This window comes from Lithobates pipiens, unplaced genomic scaffold (assembly GCF_037356315.1).
Source record: "Lithobates pipiens isolate NorthernLeopardFrog02 unplaced genomic scaffold, aLitPip1_a1.2 Scaffold_27, whole genome shotgun sequence".
NCBI lineage: Eukaryota > Metazoa > Chordata > Amphibia > Anura > Ranidae > Lithobates > Lithobates pipiens.
The window spans coordinates 224643068-224657347 of NW_027507788.1; the positions used below are offsets into that span (position 1 = coordinate 224643068).

Below are 14280 nucleotides of genomic sequence, written 5' to 3' on the forward strand. Positions count from 1 at the left end.
ACCAGCACCCGCCCGGACGAGTGCTTTGTTCTCCATGTGAGAACAAAGTCCCTTCCGGCGGGCCACAAAAAGATGGCCGCCGTGAGGACTAATCCCGTGTGTTCAGTGGAGAGGGGAGGCCCCTCCCCTCTCCACTGAGCACACAGAAAACCAGAAAGTAATGGACTGGCCGCCGCTGTCCCCTACTCTCGCTACCTTCAGGCGATCTCTGAAAACTCATCTCTTCAGGGAAGCCGATCACGTCTCTAATCTCCTACCACTTCCATCAGCTCATTCCCCACAGTTGCATCCTTTTGTACCACCTGCCCCCACCCTATTAGATTGTAAACTCTTCTGAGCAGGGCCCTCCTAATCCTCTTGTATTTTATTGTATTATAACTGCATTGTACCAGCGTATACCCATGCGCAGCCTGCCATATCCTGGAACTCCTTTGTACAGACGGCTGTATGCAACGCCTGTGGCTTCTGGGTGCCAAGGCTGTACCTTCCACTTTATGGCTCTCAATAGGCACGTGTGCACGAACCCGTACAAATGCTAAATCCTCTGCTCTGTAGTTGCAATTTAAATCTTAAAGTGGAAGAGAAATGTGTTCTGAAGTCACCGTTTTTTTTTTTTTTTTTTTCCCGGGAAGCATTTTCAGCCGCTGATGAATTTCTCACCTTCGTTTTCGTCATCGTTGGACATGATGGCGATGCACTTGTCCCACACCGCTTTCACGTCCGCTCGGTAGCGGTCGCAGGCCCACAGGAACATTGGCAGTAGAAGAGCTTGTACTACAGAACACCAGAGGACACCGAGCACCATCCAGTCATCGGACTTATCAAACTTCAGGCTGGCAAAACTCACCACCTGCGTATCAATAAAAACATGTAACAATCAATAGGTTAGAATTAGATTAATAATGTCACAATAACTTGATAAATAACACTAGAGGATTGCATAGGTTTGATACAATGTATCTATCTATATATATATACACAGTGCCTTTAATCCTAAATGTAATGTAATCTAATGTAATCCTAAAATAAAAATTATATTTGTATTTTTTTTAAATACACTATTTCGGAACTACTATTTTAATGTTATAGACGCCTCTAAAGTCCCGAGGTATGTGACCTCTAGTCCTCCTCCATTTTTTTTCTGTGAACACAAGAAGTCAACCCCTGGGCACAGGTACCATCAAGAGATCACTTTGCATTTTCTCTATGAATACAAAGTGTTCTCTGACTGGACAAGTTGGAGAGGCCGGGCAGTGATGTCACACTTTCCACCTCGACGATTGGATGAAAGAGAGCTCCCTAAAACTCAACGGATCCAAAACAGAACTCCTCTTCCTCCACACAAACCGAAACAAAATCCCTGGCACGATGCCCACACCGCTCACCATCCTCGAACAACCCATCACCACCGGGCACTAAAGCCAAAAGCCTCGGAGTCATCTTTGACTCAAACGTGACGATGGACGCACAAATAGGACCAGTAGTCAGCGGATCCCACTACCTTCTTCGCCTACTGCGTAGACTCGTCCCCTTCAGGGGCGGACTGACAGCTCATGGGGGCCCCCGGGCAATAGGAGATTATGGGCCCCCCCAGGCAATCAGAGATTATGGGGCCACACAGTATACACACACACACAGTATACAAGCATACATGTACGCACAGTATACACAGACATGTTTCTATTGGCTGAGAAGGTACTGGAGAGGTGGGGCAGCTATAATCTCAGGATTTTTAGACCAAAAGGATGTCGGTAAGGGACATTCCATAGACAGATGTAAAAAAAAAAAAACACAGATTTTTACATACTGTCCCTGGTTTTACTGAGGCTGGCAACCCTGATGGGGCCCCTTAGTGGCCCGGGGCCCTCGGGCAGTCCGCCCCTGGTCCCCTTCATCCCGGAAGGAGACACAGCAGCAGTAGTTGGAACAATCATCAATTCCCGACTTGACTACGTAAATTCCCTCTACCTAGGGCTTCCAAAATACAAAATTTCACATCTACAAACCGTCCAGAACACAGCAGCCAGACTGGTAACTGGAAAAATACCCTGGGAATCAATCACCCCGTCCCTGCGACAAAATAAAGCACTACACCCCAGGTCACCCTCTATAACACTGATCGCTGTGTAAATGTCAATGGTTCCAAAAAAGTGTCCGATCTGTCCGCCGCAATGTTGCAGTCCCGCTAAAAATCGCAGATCCCAACAATTACCAGTAAAAGGAAAAAAAATAATAAAAATGCCATAAATCTATTCCCTGTTTTGTAGACGCTATAACTTTTGCGCAAACCAATCAATATATGCTTATTTGCGGGGTTTTTTTTTTTTTTTTTTTACCAAAAATATGTAGTATGTTAGCTCGGCCTAAACTGATGAAGAAATTAGTTTTTTTTTTTTTATATAGTATTTATTGTAGCAAAAAGTCAAAAATATATTTATTTATTTTTTTCAAAATTGAGGGTCCTTGTTTGTAGCGCAAAAAATAAAAACCACAGAGGCGATCAAATAGCACCAAAAGAAATCTCTATTTGTGAGGGGGGGGGGGGGAAGAAGGACGCAAATTTTATTTGGGTACAGCGCCAAACGACCGCACAATTGTCAGTTAAAGCAAGGCAGTGCTGTATCGCAAAAAATGGCTTCGTCATTAAGGAGGCAAATCCTTCCGGTCTGTAAAGTGTTTTTTAAAGAAGAATTACATTTGTAAAAAATGGTTAGTTAAACCCATAAGTTTTTTTTTTTTTTTTTTATTATTATTTTTTTTACCACTACTCTTCCTTTATATTGGCTCTTGAAATGTACAAACTGTAGCAATTTGGAAATTTGGATGAAAGATTTAGCCCTTTTTTTAATTTATTTTTTTATCTATAAAACGACACTACCTTCCTGGAGTTTGCATGTTCTCCCTGTGCCTGTGTGGGTTTCCTCCTGGTACTCCGGTTTCCTCCCACACTCCGAAGACATGCAAGTAGGTTAATTGGCTTCTGTCCCAAATTGGCCCTAGTATATGAATGGGGACCTTGGATTGTGGGCTCCTTGAGGGTAGGGACTGATGTGAGTGTTCAATGTACAGGGATAGGGACAATTGTAGACACTCACTCAGGTTGAACTGGATGGACTGGTGTCTTTATTCAACCTTACTAACTGTGTAACTATGTATGTAACTATATAGATCAGCAAATAAAAAATATAGCAAATTTTTTTTATAGATATGTCTATATAGATCGGACGAAAATGAGGGACAAAAGAGGGGGAAAGAGGGACAAGGGGACTTTGTTCCAAATCGGGGACAGTCCCTGGAAATCAGGGACAATTGGAAGCTACGAAATTGGTCCAAGCTGGAACAATGTAACTAATTTAAAATATCCATACCTGACATTCTTCTTTAACTGCATGGGAACCCCTATAATAGTTTTCATGTTTTAGGGAACCCTTGCTAATGCTAAAACCAATTTAATGGGGTTCAGTGGGATGAAATTCCCCTTACAGAATAACCGCTAAAATGGTGTCCTGTTCTTTGGGGGGGGGGGGGATCTAGGATGGAGAAGGACCTGGGGGTCCTAGTAGATGATGGGCTCAGCAATGCCAAGCTGCTGCTAACAAAGCAAACAGAATATTGGCATTAAAAAGGGATCAACTCCAGAGATAAAACGATAATTCTCCCCTCTACAAGACTCTGGTCCGGCTGCACCTGGAGTATACTGTCCAGTTCTGGGCACCAGTCCTCAGGAAGGATGTACTGGAAATGGAGCGACTACAAAGAAGGTCAACAAAGCTAATAAAGGGTCTGGAGGATATTAGTTATGAGGAAAGGTTGTGAGCTCTGAACTTATTCTCTCTGGAGAAGAGACGCCTGAGAGGAGATATGATTTCATTATATAAATACCGGACTGGTGACCCCACAATATATAAATACTGTACTGGTGACCCCACAATATATAAATACCGGACTGGTGACCCCACAATATATAAATACCGGACTGGTGACCCCACAATATATAAATACTGGATTGGTGACCCCACAATATATAAATACCGTACTGGTGACCCCACAATATATAAATACCGGACTGGTGACCCCACAATATATAAATACCGGACTGGTGACCCCACAATATATAAATACCGGATTGGTGACCCCACAATATATAAATATCGTACTGGTGACCCCACAATATATAAATACCGGACTGAGGACCCCACAATATATAAATATCATACTGGTGACCCCACAATATATAAATATCGTACTGGTGACCCCACAATATATAAATATCGTACTGGTGACCCCATAATATATAAATATCGTACTGGTGACCCCACAATATATAAATACCGTACTGGTGACCCCACAATATATAAATACCGGACTGGTGACCCCACAATATATAAATACCGGACTGGTGACCCCACAATATATAAATACCGGACTGGTGACCCCACAATATATAAATACTGGACTGGTGACCCCACAATATATAAATACTGGGCTGGTGACCCCACAATATACAAATACCGTACTGGTGACCCCACAATATACAAATACCACACTGGTGACCCCACAATATATAAATACCAGACTGGTGACCCCACAATATATAAATACCGTACTGGTGACCCCACAAATATATAAATACCGGACCGGTGACCCCACAATAGGGAGTTTAACAAGACTCGTGGCCACTCATTAAAATTAGAAGAAAAGTGGTTTAACGTTAAACTACGTAGAGGGTTCTTTACTGTAAGAGTGGCAAGGATGTGGAATTCCCTTCCACAGGTGGTGGTCTCAGAGGGGGGCATCGATAGTTTCAAGAAACTATTAGCCAAGTACCTGATCGACCGCAACATACAGGGATATACAATGTAATACTGACATATAGTCACACACATAGGTTGGACTTGATGGACTTGTGTCTTTTTTCAACCTCATCTACTATGTAACTATGTTGCTGGCACTGCCAAGTGGTGTTGGCTCAGGAACTACTGCATGCCATCACCATCAGATGGGGGGGTCAACCACCCCCGGCTCCTGGTACCCCTAGCAACCTCTGAAGGAACCCTAGTTCTGGGTGGCTGTACTAGCCTGTGTAAGCACAGGGTTTTTCTGATGTTACAGTCTAAATATATAGAGAGATCATCCTGGCATCAAAGCATGCATTAGCAACCACACACATCAGCTAAACGCATTCTGCATCATCGTTTCCTTGAAAATGGCAAAAGTGCTAAACTGTTGCTGACGTACGTAGCAAGTTCCAGCAAGTCTCTCTCTCTCTTACATCGACTGCGTTTGTAACCTGTAAACGTAAGTAATGTCAGGCGACGCGTTTCATTTTTTTTCTGATTATGGTAGCAGTCGATTTTTGATGCTACATTTTGGCATGCCAGCGTTGGCAAAAAAATATTTTGGCATGTGAATTTTTTTTTTTTGTATCAATAAATTGTAGACAAGCAAATAGGTAATTTGTTGCTTAGCACGCCAATAATATTCCGACACATTCGTTTTCTTACCTGGAAATACAAAAATGGTTCACCCAGATCTTTAAAGTGGTTGTATACCCCCAATGTGGAAGTTGTAAATATAGGTAAGCCTATTATCGGGCTTACCTATAGGCACTGTGAATGTCTCCCAAACGTGCGCCGTTTATGAGATATTTACCTTGTAGTGTGGCGATTTAGTGCGCTGTGAGGAAAGATAGAAGAATAACATTGGTGAAAGAAAGTCCTGTTTGTAGTTTGTGAGAAGCCATGTGGAGGACACAGCAAACGTGGAAGAAGGCCCCTGGAAGACGTCAGTTGTGACGAAACGGCGTAGGGAGGAGCGACGTGCTGACGTCTCCACGTATTGCGCAGGGCCCGGAAAGACACGGGCAGCGTTTAATTGAGCCGGCCGGCTTGTTTATTTTATCTTGAGCGTTTTTACGAGAGAGAGAATATGTGTGTAAGTGCAATTCTTTAATTTAAATAAATTGTTGTGTGTACGAATTGCACTATGGAGGCATTCTTGTTTTCCACATGGGGGAGGAATATTGCCTAGAATACCTCAGTGCCATTTGTGACGTCTCTGTGGGAGCCACTCTTGAGATCCTTAGGGCCGGTTCACACAGGGGGCGATGCGAGGCGACACGACGTGCCTCGCCGCGACCTGCCGCGACCTCAGCGGCGACTTGCAAATGACTTCTGTATAGAAGTCAATGCAAGTCGCCCCGAGGTCGCCCAAAAGTAGTACAGGAACCTTCTTTCTGAGTCGGAGCGACTCGAGTCGCTCCTCTTAGAACGGTTCCATTGTACAGAACGGGGGCGACTTGTCAGGTCGCGGCACGGCAAGTCGTGTCGCCTCGTGTCGCCCCCTGTGTGAACCAGCCCTAAAAGTGAACCCCTGCCTGTGAAAGGATTACATGCCTGTGTAGATCTCCCTAAAAAGAGATCATAAAATCTGGTAAGCGACAGTGTGATCAGAGGTGGAGGATCTCTTTCTTGGAACGGGTCATCACTTTTCGGGTGCACATTTGTTATGTGATGTCACGAGGAATAGACTTTTAAAGATATAAGCACGTTTGGAGGACTTTTTTTCATTTATTAATCTTTTTCTTCATTTGTTTGATTGGATTTTTTGTGAAGTTGTGTATATAACTGATAAGTCATGTTAGAAACATTCTTTCGGCGCAGCTAATAGGTTTGGAATGTGGAAGAAGGTGATCTGGTCAGATGAGACAATTGAACTTTTTTGGCCTAAAAGCAAAACGCTATGTGTGGGGTGAAAACTAACACTGCCCATCCCCCTGAACACACCATCCCCACCGTGAGACATGGTGGTGGCAGCATCATGTGGTGGGGATGGTTTTCTTCAGCAGGGACAGGGAAGCTGGTCAGAGTTGATGGGAAGATGGATGGAGACAAATACAGGACAATCTTAGAAAAAGACCTGTTAGAGTCTGCAGAAGACTTGAGACCGGGGCGGAGGTTCACCTTCCAGCAGGACAATGACCTTCAGTAAAACCGGCTTTCATTTTCTGCTACACTTTGTATTGAACATTTCTTCTTCTTCTTCCAGACCATGTCAGCTCTCCTTCTGTAACTCTAAAAGACAATCCCCTCCAGCTACGTTCTCTGCCTGGCAAGGATTTGAGCGAACATTTCTGCAGATTCATACTTTTCTATGCTCTGAAGGAAGCCATGTTCTCTCTCAAACTGATCTGTAATTGGAAGGCTCTGCCTTGATAATCGGCACCTGAGCAGTCTGTGCTGGTATTAGAGGATTTGCAATTTCTGCATCCATTTAGAAACAGAGGAGCCTAACCTGCTTCTGTGCGTGTAACACACACGTGTGGGCTTTATCACCCACACGCTGCACATTTGCATCACTAGATGGCAGTGCCGGGACAAGGCCATGCAGCACCCAGGGCGAAGATGGCAAATTGAGCCCCCCTCCCCACTAGGTGATTCCCCAGTAGAGTCCCCCTTTACATCAGGTGTTCCCAGTAGCATTCCCCTTTACATCAGGTGTTCCCAGTAGAGTCCCCCTTTACATCAGGTGTTCCCAGTAGAGTCCCCCTTTACATCAGGTGTTCCCAGTAGAGTCCCCCTTTACATCAGGTGTTCCCAGTAGAGTCCCCCTTTACATCAGGTGTTCCCAGTAGAGTCCCCCTTTACATCAGGTGTTCCCAGTAGAGTCCCCCTTTACATCAGGTGTTCCCAGTAGAGTCCCCCTTTACATCAGGTGTTCCCAGTAGAGTCCCCCTTTACATCAGGTGTTCCCAGTAGAGTCCCCCTTTACATCAGGTGTTCCCAGTAGAGTCCCCCTTTACATCAGGTGTTCCCAGTAGAGTCCCCCTTTACATCAGGTGTTCCCAGTAGAGTCCCCCTTTACATCAGGTGTTCCCAGTAGAGTCCCCCTTTACATCAGGTGTTCCCAGTAGAGTCCCCCTTTGCATCAGGTGTTCCCAGTAGAGTCCCCCTTTGCATCAGGTGTTCTCCAATAGAGTCCCCCTTTGCATCAGGTGTTCCCAATAGAATCCCCCTTTGCATCAGGTGTCCCCGGTAGAATCCCCCTTTGCATCAGGTGTCCCCGGTAGAATCCCCCTTTACATCAGGTGTCCCCGGTAGAGTCCCCCTTTGCATCAGGTCCCCCCAGCAGAGTCCCCCTTTGCATCAGGTCCCCCCAGCAGAGTCCCCCTTTGCATCAGGTCCCCCCAGCAGAGTCCCCCTTTGCATCAGGTCCCCCCAGCAGAGTCCCCCTTTGCATCAGGTCCCCCCAGCAGAGTCCCCCTTTGCATCAGGTCCCCCCAGCAGAGTCCCCCTTTGCATCAGGTCCCCCCAGCAGAGTCCCCCTTTGCATCAAATCCCCCCAGCAGAGTCCCCCTTTGCATCAAATCCCCCCAGCAGAGTCCCCCTTTGCATCAAATCCCCCCAGCAGAGTCCCCCTTTGCATCAAATCCCCCCAGCCGAGTCCCCCTTTGCATCAAATTCCCCCCAGCCGAGCCCCCCTTTGCATCAAATCCCCCCAGCAGAGTCCCCCCTGGCACTAGGTGCCCCCCAGCAGAGCCTCCCTGGCACCAGGTGCCCCCCAGCAGAGCCTCCCTGGCACCAGGTGCCCCCCAGCAGAGCCTCCCTGGCACCAGGTGCCCCCCAGCAGAGTCCCCCTTGACATCAGGTGTTCCCATGCTCCCAAGTTGTACTCACACAGTGTGGGCACCATTCAGGGAACACTTTGCATTTTCCCAGTGTTCAAATCATTCTCTGATTGGATGAGGTAGAGAGATGAAGGTAGGGACAACACGATCTCCAGCCCATCCAATTTAAAAAGCGCTTTGTATTCATTGAGAAAATTTAAAGTGTGTGGTGCCCATGGTGAGGTCTATTAGGGCCCTGATGTCTCCTTCGCCCTCCAAACCAACTAATCCAGCACAGATTGTGCTGGATTAGCTGCTTCCCTGGCTGTAACAGCCAGGCGATGACAGCTTCAGAACCAGAAATTACAAAATCATCCTCACTTCCGGCTTCATCCATGTAAAGTGATCCTGGCCATTTACTGCGGTAATTGGGCTCCAGAGAGAAACAGGAGAGCCAAGAAACCCACGCAGGCAGCAGCAGGGGGTGGAGAGGGTGGAGGGGGGCCCTTCTCAGTACCTTTAAAACAGATAGGTTGCCAGCTGAAAAAAAAATAACACCAAGATCATGGCTGTAGCTGCACCCATGAGACTGGTGTAACCAATTGCTTATAGGATGTATATTTACTCACTGCGGTCAGTAAGTGGTTAAATGTGACCCTATATCAAATTGGCATTTATTTAGCTCAATATGCACTCTTTTTTTTTTTTTTTTTTTTTTTTTTTTTTAAACAAGGGCCTATAATTATTTTTATTTTTTTTTTTGTTTTTGGGTGGGAGATCTAATTTTACATTATACCTTTTGTTGTGTAATACTAGACTCAGACACAAGAGGGCAGACTTGGGTTTTCTGTCTTGCTCTTTCCATACATCAGCCCACAAGCACACCATGTAATGCTAATTGGCTTGCGATAACTACAAATATCGCACAACATTTCAAACATAAGTCATTTCAAAGAACTAAAGCGACCGCTGGGAAAACAAATTAAACCTGGAACACGGTTCTTTTGTTTGCAGTACCGGATTTTGAGGCAACAGTGAAAGGATTTAGCACAAAAAAAAAAAAAAAACGCTTCAAGAAATTATCCTCGTGCCAGAAGACAAACTGCAAAATACATACAAATGATATAACAAGAGGAAACAATGCAACACAAAGAAAAAAAACTTTTAAGTAATCCTCCAGTCAAAAAGAAAAGTGTTTCTTGCTATTATAATGGCCATTAGGCTCAATCCAGTAAGCTAGAACGATCGTTATTTGCTATCGGAGCCGTTATTTTCAGAAATGAAAGCTGAACATCCCCTTCACAGGAGTCTTCCTTTGTAGCAACATTTTTTTATTTTATCTTCTTTTTTTGTAAGTGTAAAAAAGTCTCCTTTTTGAGTACGATTGGAAAAATACTTTTGTTCTCGAGTTTCTTTATGTGGCCCAAACCTTGGCAACGATCATGAGGTCTCTATTTGTTTTATGCCAGGGGTGGCAACTCCATTTCATTGTGGGCCGCATTAGCATAGTTGCCCTCGAAGGGCCGGTTGTATCTGGGCTGCGCTACGTGCAGAGTTTAGAAATGTGTTATGTACAAAGTGCAGAGTTTAGGGGTGCGCTGTGTACCAAGTGCAGGGTTTAGATGTGCGCTGTGTACCAAGTGCAGAGTTTAGATGTGCGCTGTGTACAGAGTGCAGAGTTTAGATGTGCGATGTGCACCGAGTGCAGTGTTTAGATGTGCGCTGTTTACCGAGTGCAGTGTTTAGATGTGCGCTGTGTACAGAGTGCAGGGTTTAGGGGTGCGCTGTGTACCGAGTGCAGAGTTTAGATGTGCGCTGTGTACCGAGTGCAGAGTTTAGATGTGTAATTTGTACCGAGTGCAGAGTTTAGATGTGCAATTTGTACTGAGTGCAGAGTTTAGATGTGCGCTGTGTACAGAGTGCAGAGTTTAGATGTGCGCTGTGTACATAGTGCAGAGTTTAGATGTGCGCTGTGTACATAGTGCAGAGTTTAGATGTGCGCTGTGTACATAGTGCAGAGTTTAGATGTGCGCTGTGTGCAGAGTTTAGATGTGCGCTGTGTGCAGAGTTTAGATGTGCGCTGTGTACAGAGTGCAGGGTTTAGATGTGCTCTGTGTACAGAGTGCAGAGTTTAGGGGTGCGCTGTGTACAGAGTGCAGAGTTTAGGGGTGCGCTGTGTACAGAATGCAGAGTTTAGATGTGCGCTGTGTGCAGAGTGCAGAGTTTAGATGTGCGCTGTGTGCAGAGTGCAGAGTTTAGATGTGCGCTGTGTGCAGAGTGCAGAGTTTAGATGTGCGCTGTGTGCAGAGTGCAGAGTTTAGATGTGCGCTGTGTGCAGAGTGCAGAGTTTAGATGTGCGCTGTGTGCAGAGTGCAGAGTTTAGATGTGCGCTGTGTGCAGAGTGCAGAGTTTAGATGTGCGCTGTGTGCAGAGTGCAGAGTTTAGATGTGCGCTGTGTGCAGAGTGCAGAGTTTAGATGTGCGCTGTGTGCAGAGTGCAGAGTTTAGATGTGCGCTGTGTACAGAGTGCAGAGTTTAGATGTGCGCTGTGTACAGAGTGCAGAGTTTAGGGGATGCGCTGTGTACAGAGTGCAGAGTTTAGGGGATGCGCTGTGTACAGAGTGCAGAGTTTAGGGGATGCGCTGTGTACAGAGTGCAGAGTTTAGGGGATGCGCTGTGTACAGAGTGCAGAGTTTAGGGGATGCGCTGTGTACAGAGTGCAGAGTTTAGGGGATGCGCTGTGTACAGAGTGCAGAGTTTAGGGGATGCGCTGTGTACAGAGTGCAGAGTTTAGGGGATGCGCTGTGTACAGAGTGCAGAGTTTAGGGGATGCGCTGTGTACAGAGTGCAGAGTTTAGGGGATGCGCTGTGTACAGAGTGCAGAGTTTAGGGGATGCGCTGTGTACAGAGTGCAGAGTTTAGGGGATGCGCTGTGTACAGAGTGCAGAGTTTAGGGGATGCGCTGTGTACAGAGTGCAAAATTTAGGGGTGCGCTGTGTACAGAGTGCAGAGTTTAGGGGATGCGCTGTGTACAGAGTTTAGATGTGCGCTGTGTACAGAGTGCAGAGTTTAGGGGTGCACTATGCACAGTGTGGACCCCCCCCCAGCTTCTTCGTATCTCTCGCTCTCTCTCCTACCTGACCCAGCTCTAGTACCTCCCTATGTAGGCCACTCTGCCTCGCCTTGCAGGGAAATGATTCACCCTCTCAGATTCCGGAAACATGTCCCCACCATGCCCTGCCATGAGTGCTTGCAGGGGTTGGTTAGTTCCTGAGAGCAAAGCTGGCCCTTGTAAACACAGAAGGCGTCTGTGTTTACAAGTGAGCGTGGGGAGCGGAGCAGAGGGTGAGTGCCACAGGTGGTAGACTAGAGTTCCAGCACAATGCAGCTCCAAACCTGGTGCGAGTGTTTGATATATGTGTTTTATGCCATTGACCACTTGCCTAGCAGGGCAATTTTTTGCACACATGTTAAATTCTGCGTTTTTTTGCTGGAAATTACTGTAACCCCACCCCCCGCCCCAAAAAAAGTATGTTTTCTGAAAGTAGAGGCCCTGGAGAATAAAATAGTGGTAGTTGCAATTTTGTATGTCGCACGATATTTGCACAGTTTATCAAATGCATATTTTCAGGGAAAAATATACAGAAATTAAATTTAGTGCAGACAAACGCAACATTATACTCCAACTTTTGGTAAAATACAGAGGGGAAAATAATTAGAACTAGAACACAAATCTAATACTAAATATATATTCAATTATTAATACATTAAATTATTATAATATTGTATTTTTTATTCTATGTATTTATTTACCGATCCATCAATTCTGGTTGGTCTTAGTGCCGTACATACTGCTATTTGATTTTGGAAAATATTTATTTGATCCCCTCCCAGATTGTGTAGGTTTTTCCCACTTACATAGAAATGACGGGTCTATCATTTTTATCATAGGTGTATTTTATATGATAGAGACAGAATATCTACCAAAAATTCAGAATAAAACACACGATACAAATGTTATACATCGAGTTCAGTGAGTAAAATAAGTATTGCATCACCAAGCAAAACATGACTTAGTAGTTGGTGGAGAAACCCTTGTTGGTGATCACAGAGGTCAGACGTTTCTTGTAGGTGGTGACGAGGTTTGCACAAATCTCAGGAGGGATTTTGGTCCTCTCTTCTTTGCAGATCTTCTCTAAATCCTTTAAGGTTTCTTGGCAACTCGAAGTTTCAACTCCCTCCATAAATTTTCTATAGGATTAAGGTCTGGAGACTGGCTAGGCCACTCCATGACCTTAATGTGCTTCATCTTGAGCCACTCCTTTGTTGCCTTGGTGGTATGTTTTGGGTCATTCTCATGCTGGAAGGCCCACCCATGACCCATCTTCAGTGTTCTGGATGAGGGAAGAAGGTTCTCATCCAAGATCTTACAATACTTGGCCCCGTCCATTGGCCCCTTAATGCGGCAAAGTCGGCGTGTACCTTTAGCAGAGAAACAACCCCAAAGTTGTTGTTTCCACCTCCATGTGTGACTGTAAGGATGGTGTTCTTGGGGTCATAGTCAGCATTTTTCTTCCTCCAAACACAGCGAGTCGAGTTAATGCCAAAGAGCTAAATTTTGGTCTCCTCTGACCACAGAACTTTCTCCCGATCCTTCTCTGAATCATTTAGATGTTTATTGGCAAACTTCAGATGGACCTGTACATGTGTCTTCCTGAGGAGGGGGACCTGTACATGTGTCTTCTTGAGGAGGAGGACCTGTACATGTGTCTTCTTGAGGAGGAGGACCTGTACATGTGTCTTCTTGAGGAGGAGGACCTGTACATGTGTCTTCTTGAGGAGGGGGGACCTGTACATGTGTCTTCTTGAGGAGGAGGACATGTACATGTGTCTTCTTGAGGAGGAGGACCTGTACATGTGTCTTCTTGAGGAGGAGGACATGTACATGTGTCTTCTTGAGGAGGAGGACCTGTACACGTGTCTTCCTTGAGGAAGGGGACCTGTACACGTGTCTTCTTGAGGAGGAGGACCTGTACATGTGTCTTCTTGAGGAAGGGGACCTGTACATGTGTCTTCTTGAGGAGGAGGACATGTACATGTGTCTTCTTGAGGAGGAGGACATGTACATGTGTCTTCTTGAGGAGGAGGACCTGTACATGTGTCTTCTTGAGGAAGAGGACCTGTACATGTGTCTTCTTGAGGAGGAGGACATGTACATGTGTCTTCTTGAGGAGGAGGACATGTACATGTGTCTTCTTGAGGAGGAGGACATGTACATGTGTCTTCTTGAGGAGGAGGACATGTACATGTGTCTTCTTGAGGAGGAGGACATGTACATGTGTCTTCTTGAGGAGGAGGACATGTACATGTGTCTTCTTGAGGAGGAGGACATGTACATGTGTCTTCTTGAGGAGGAGGACCTGTACATGTGTCTTCCTGAGGAAGGGGACCTGTACATGTGTCTTCTTGAGGAGGAGGACATGTACATGTGTCTTCTTGAGGAGGAGGACATGTACATGTGTCTTCTTGAGGAGGAGGACATGTACATGTGTCTTCTTGAGGAGGAGGACCTGTACACGTGTCTTCCTGAGGAGGGGGACCTGTACACGTGTCTTCTTGAGGAGGAGGACATGTACATGTGTCTTCTTGAGGAGGAGGACATGTACATGTGTCTTC

General features: G+C 45.7%; 1 protein-coding gene across 1 annotated transcript in view; it reads right to left on the bottom strand.

Moving 5' to 3' along the window:
- Window positions 1–14280, bottom strand: part of GPR153 (G protein-coupled receptor 153) — a gene marked incomplete in the record, with an annotated part of 188326 nt that overhangs the window by 12554 nt on the left and 161492 nt on the right. Inside the window, 1 exon segment of the mRNA XM_077458308.1 lies at window positions 661–850. Within this exon segment, the coding sequence (XP_077314434.1) occupies window positions 661–850 (190 nt within the window).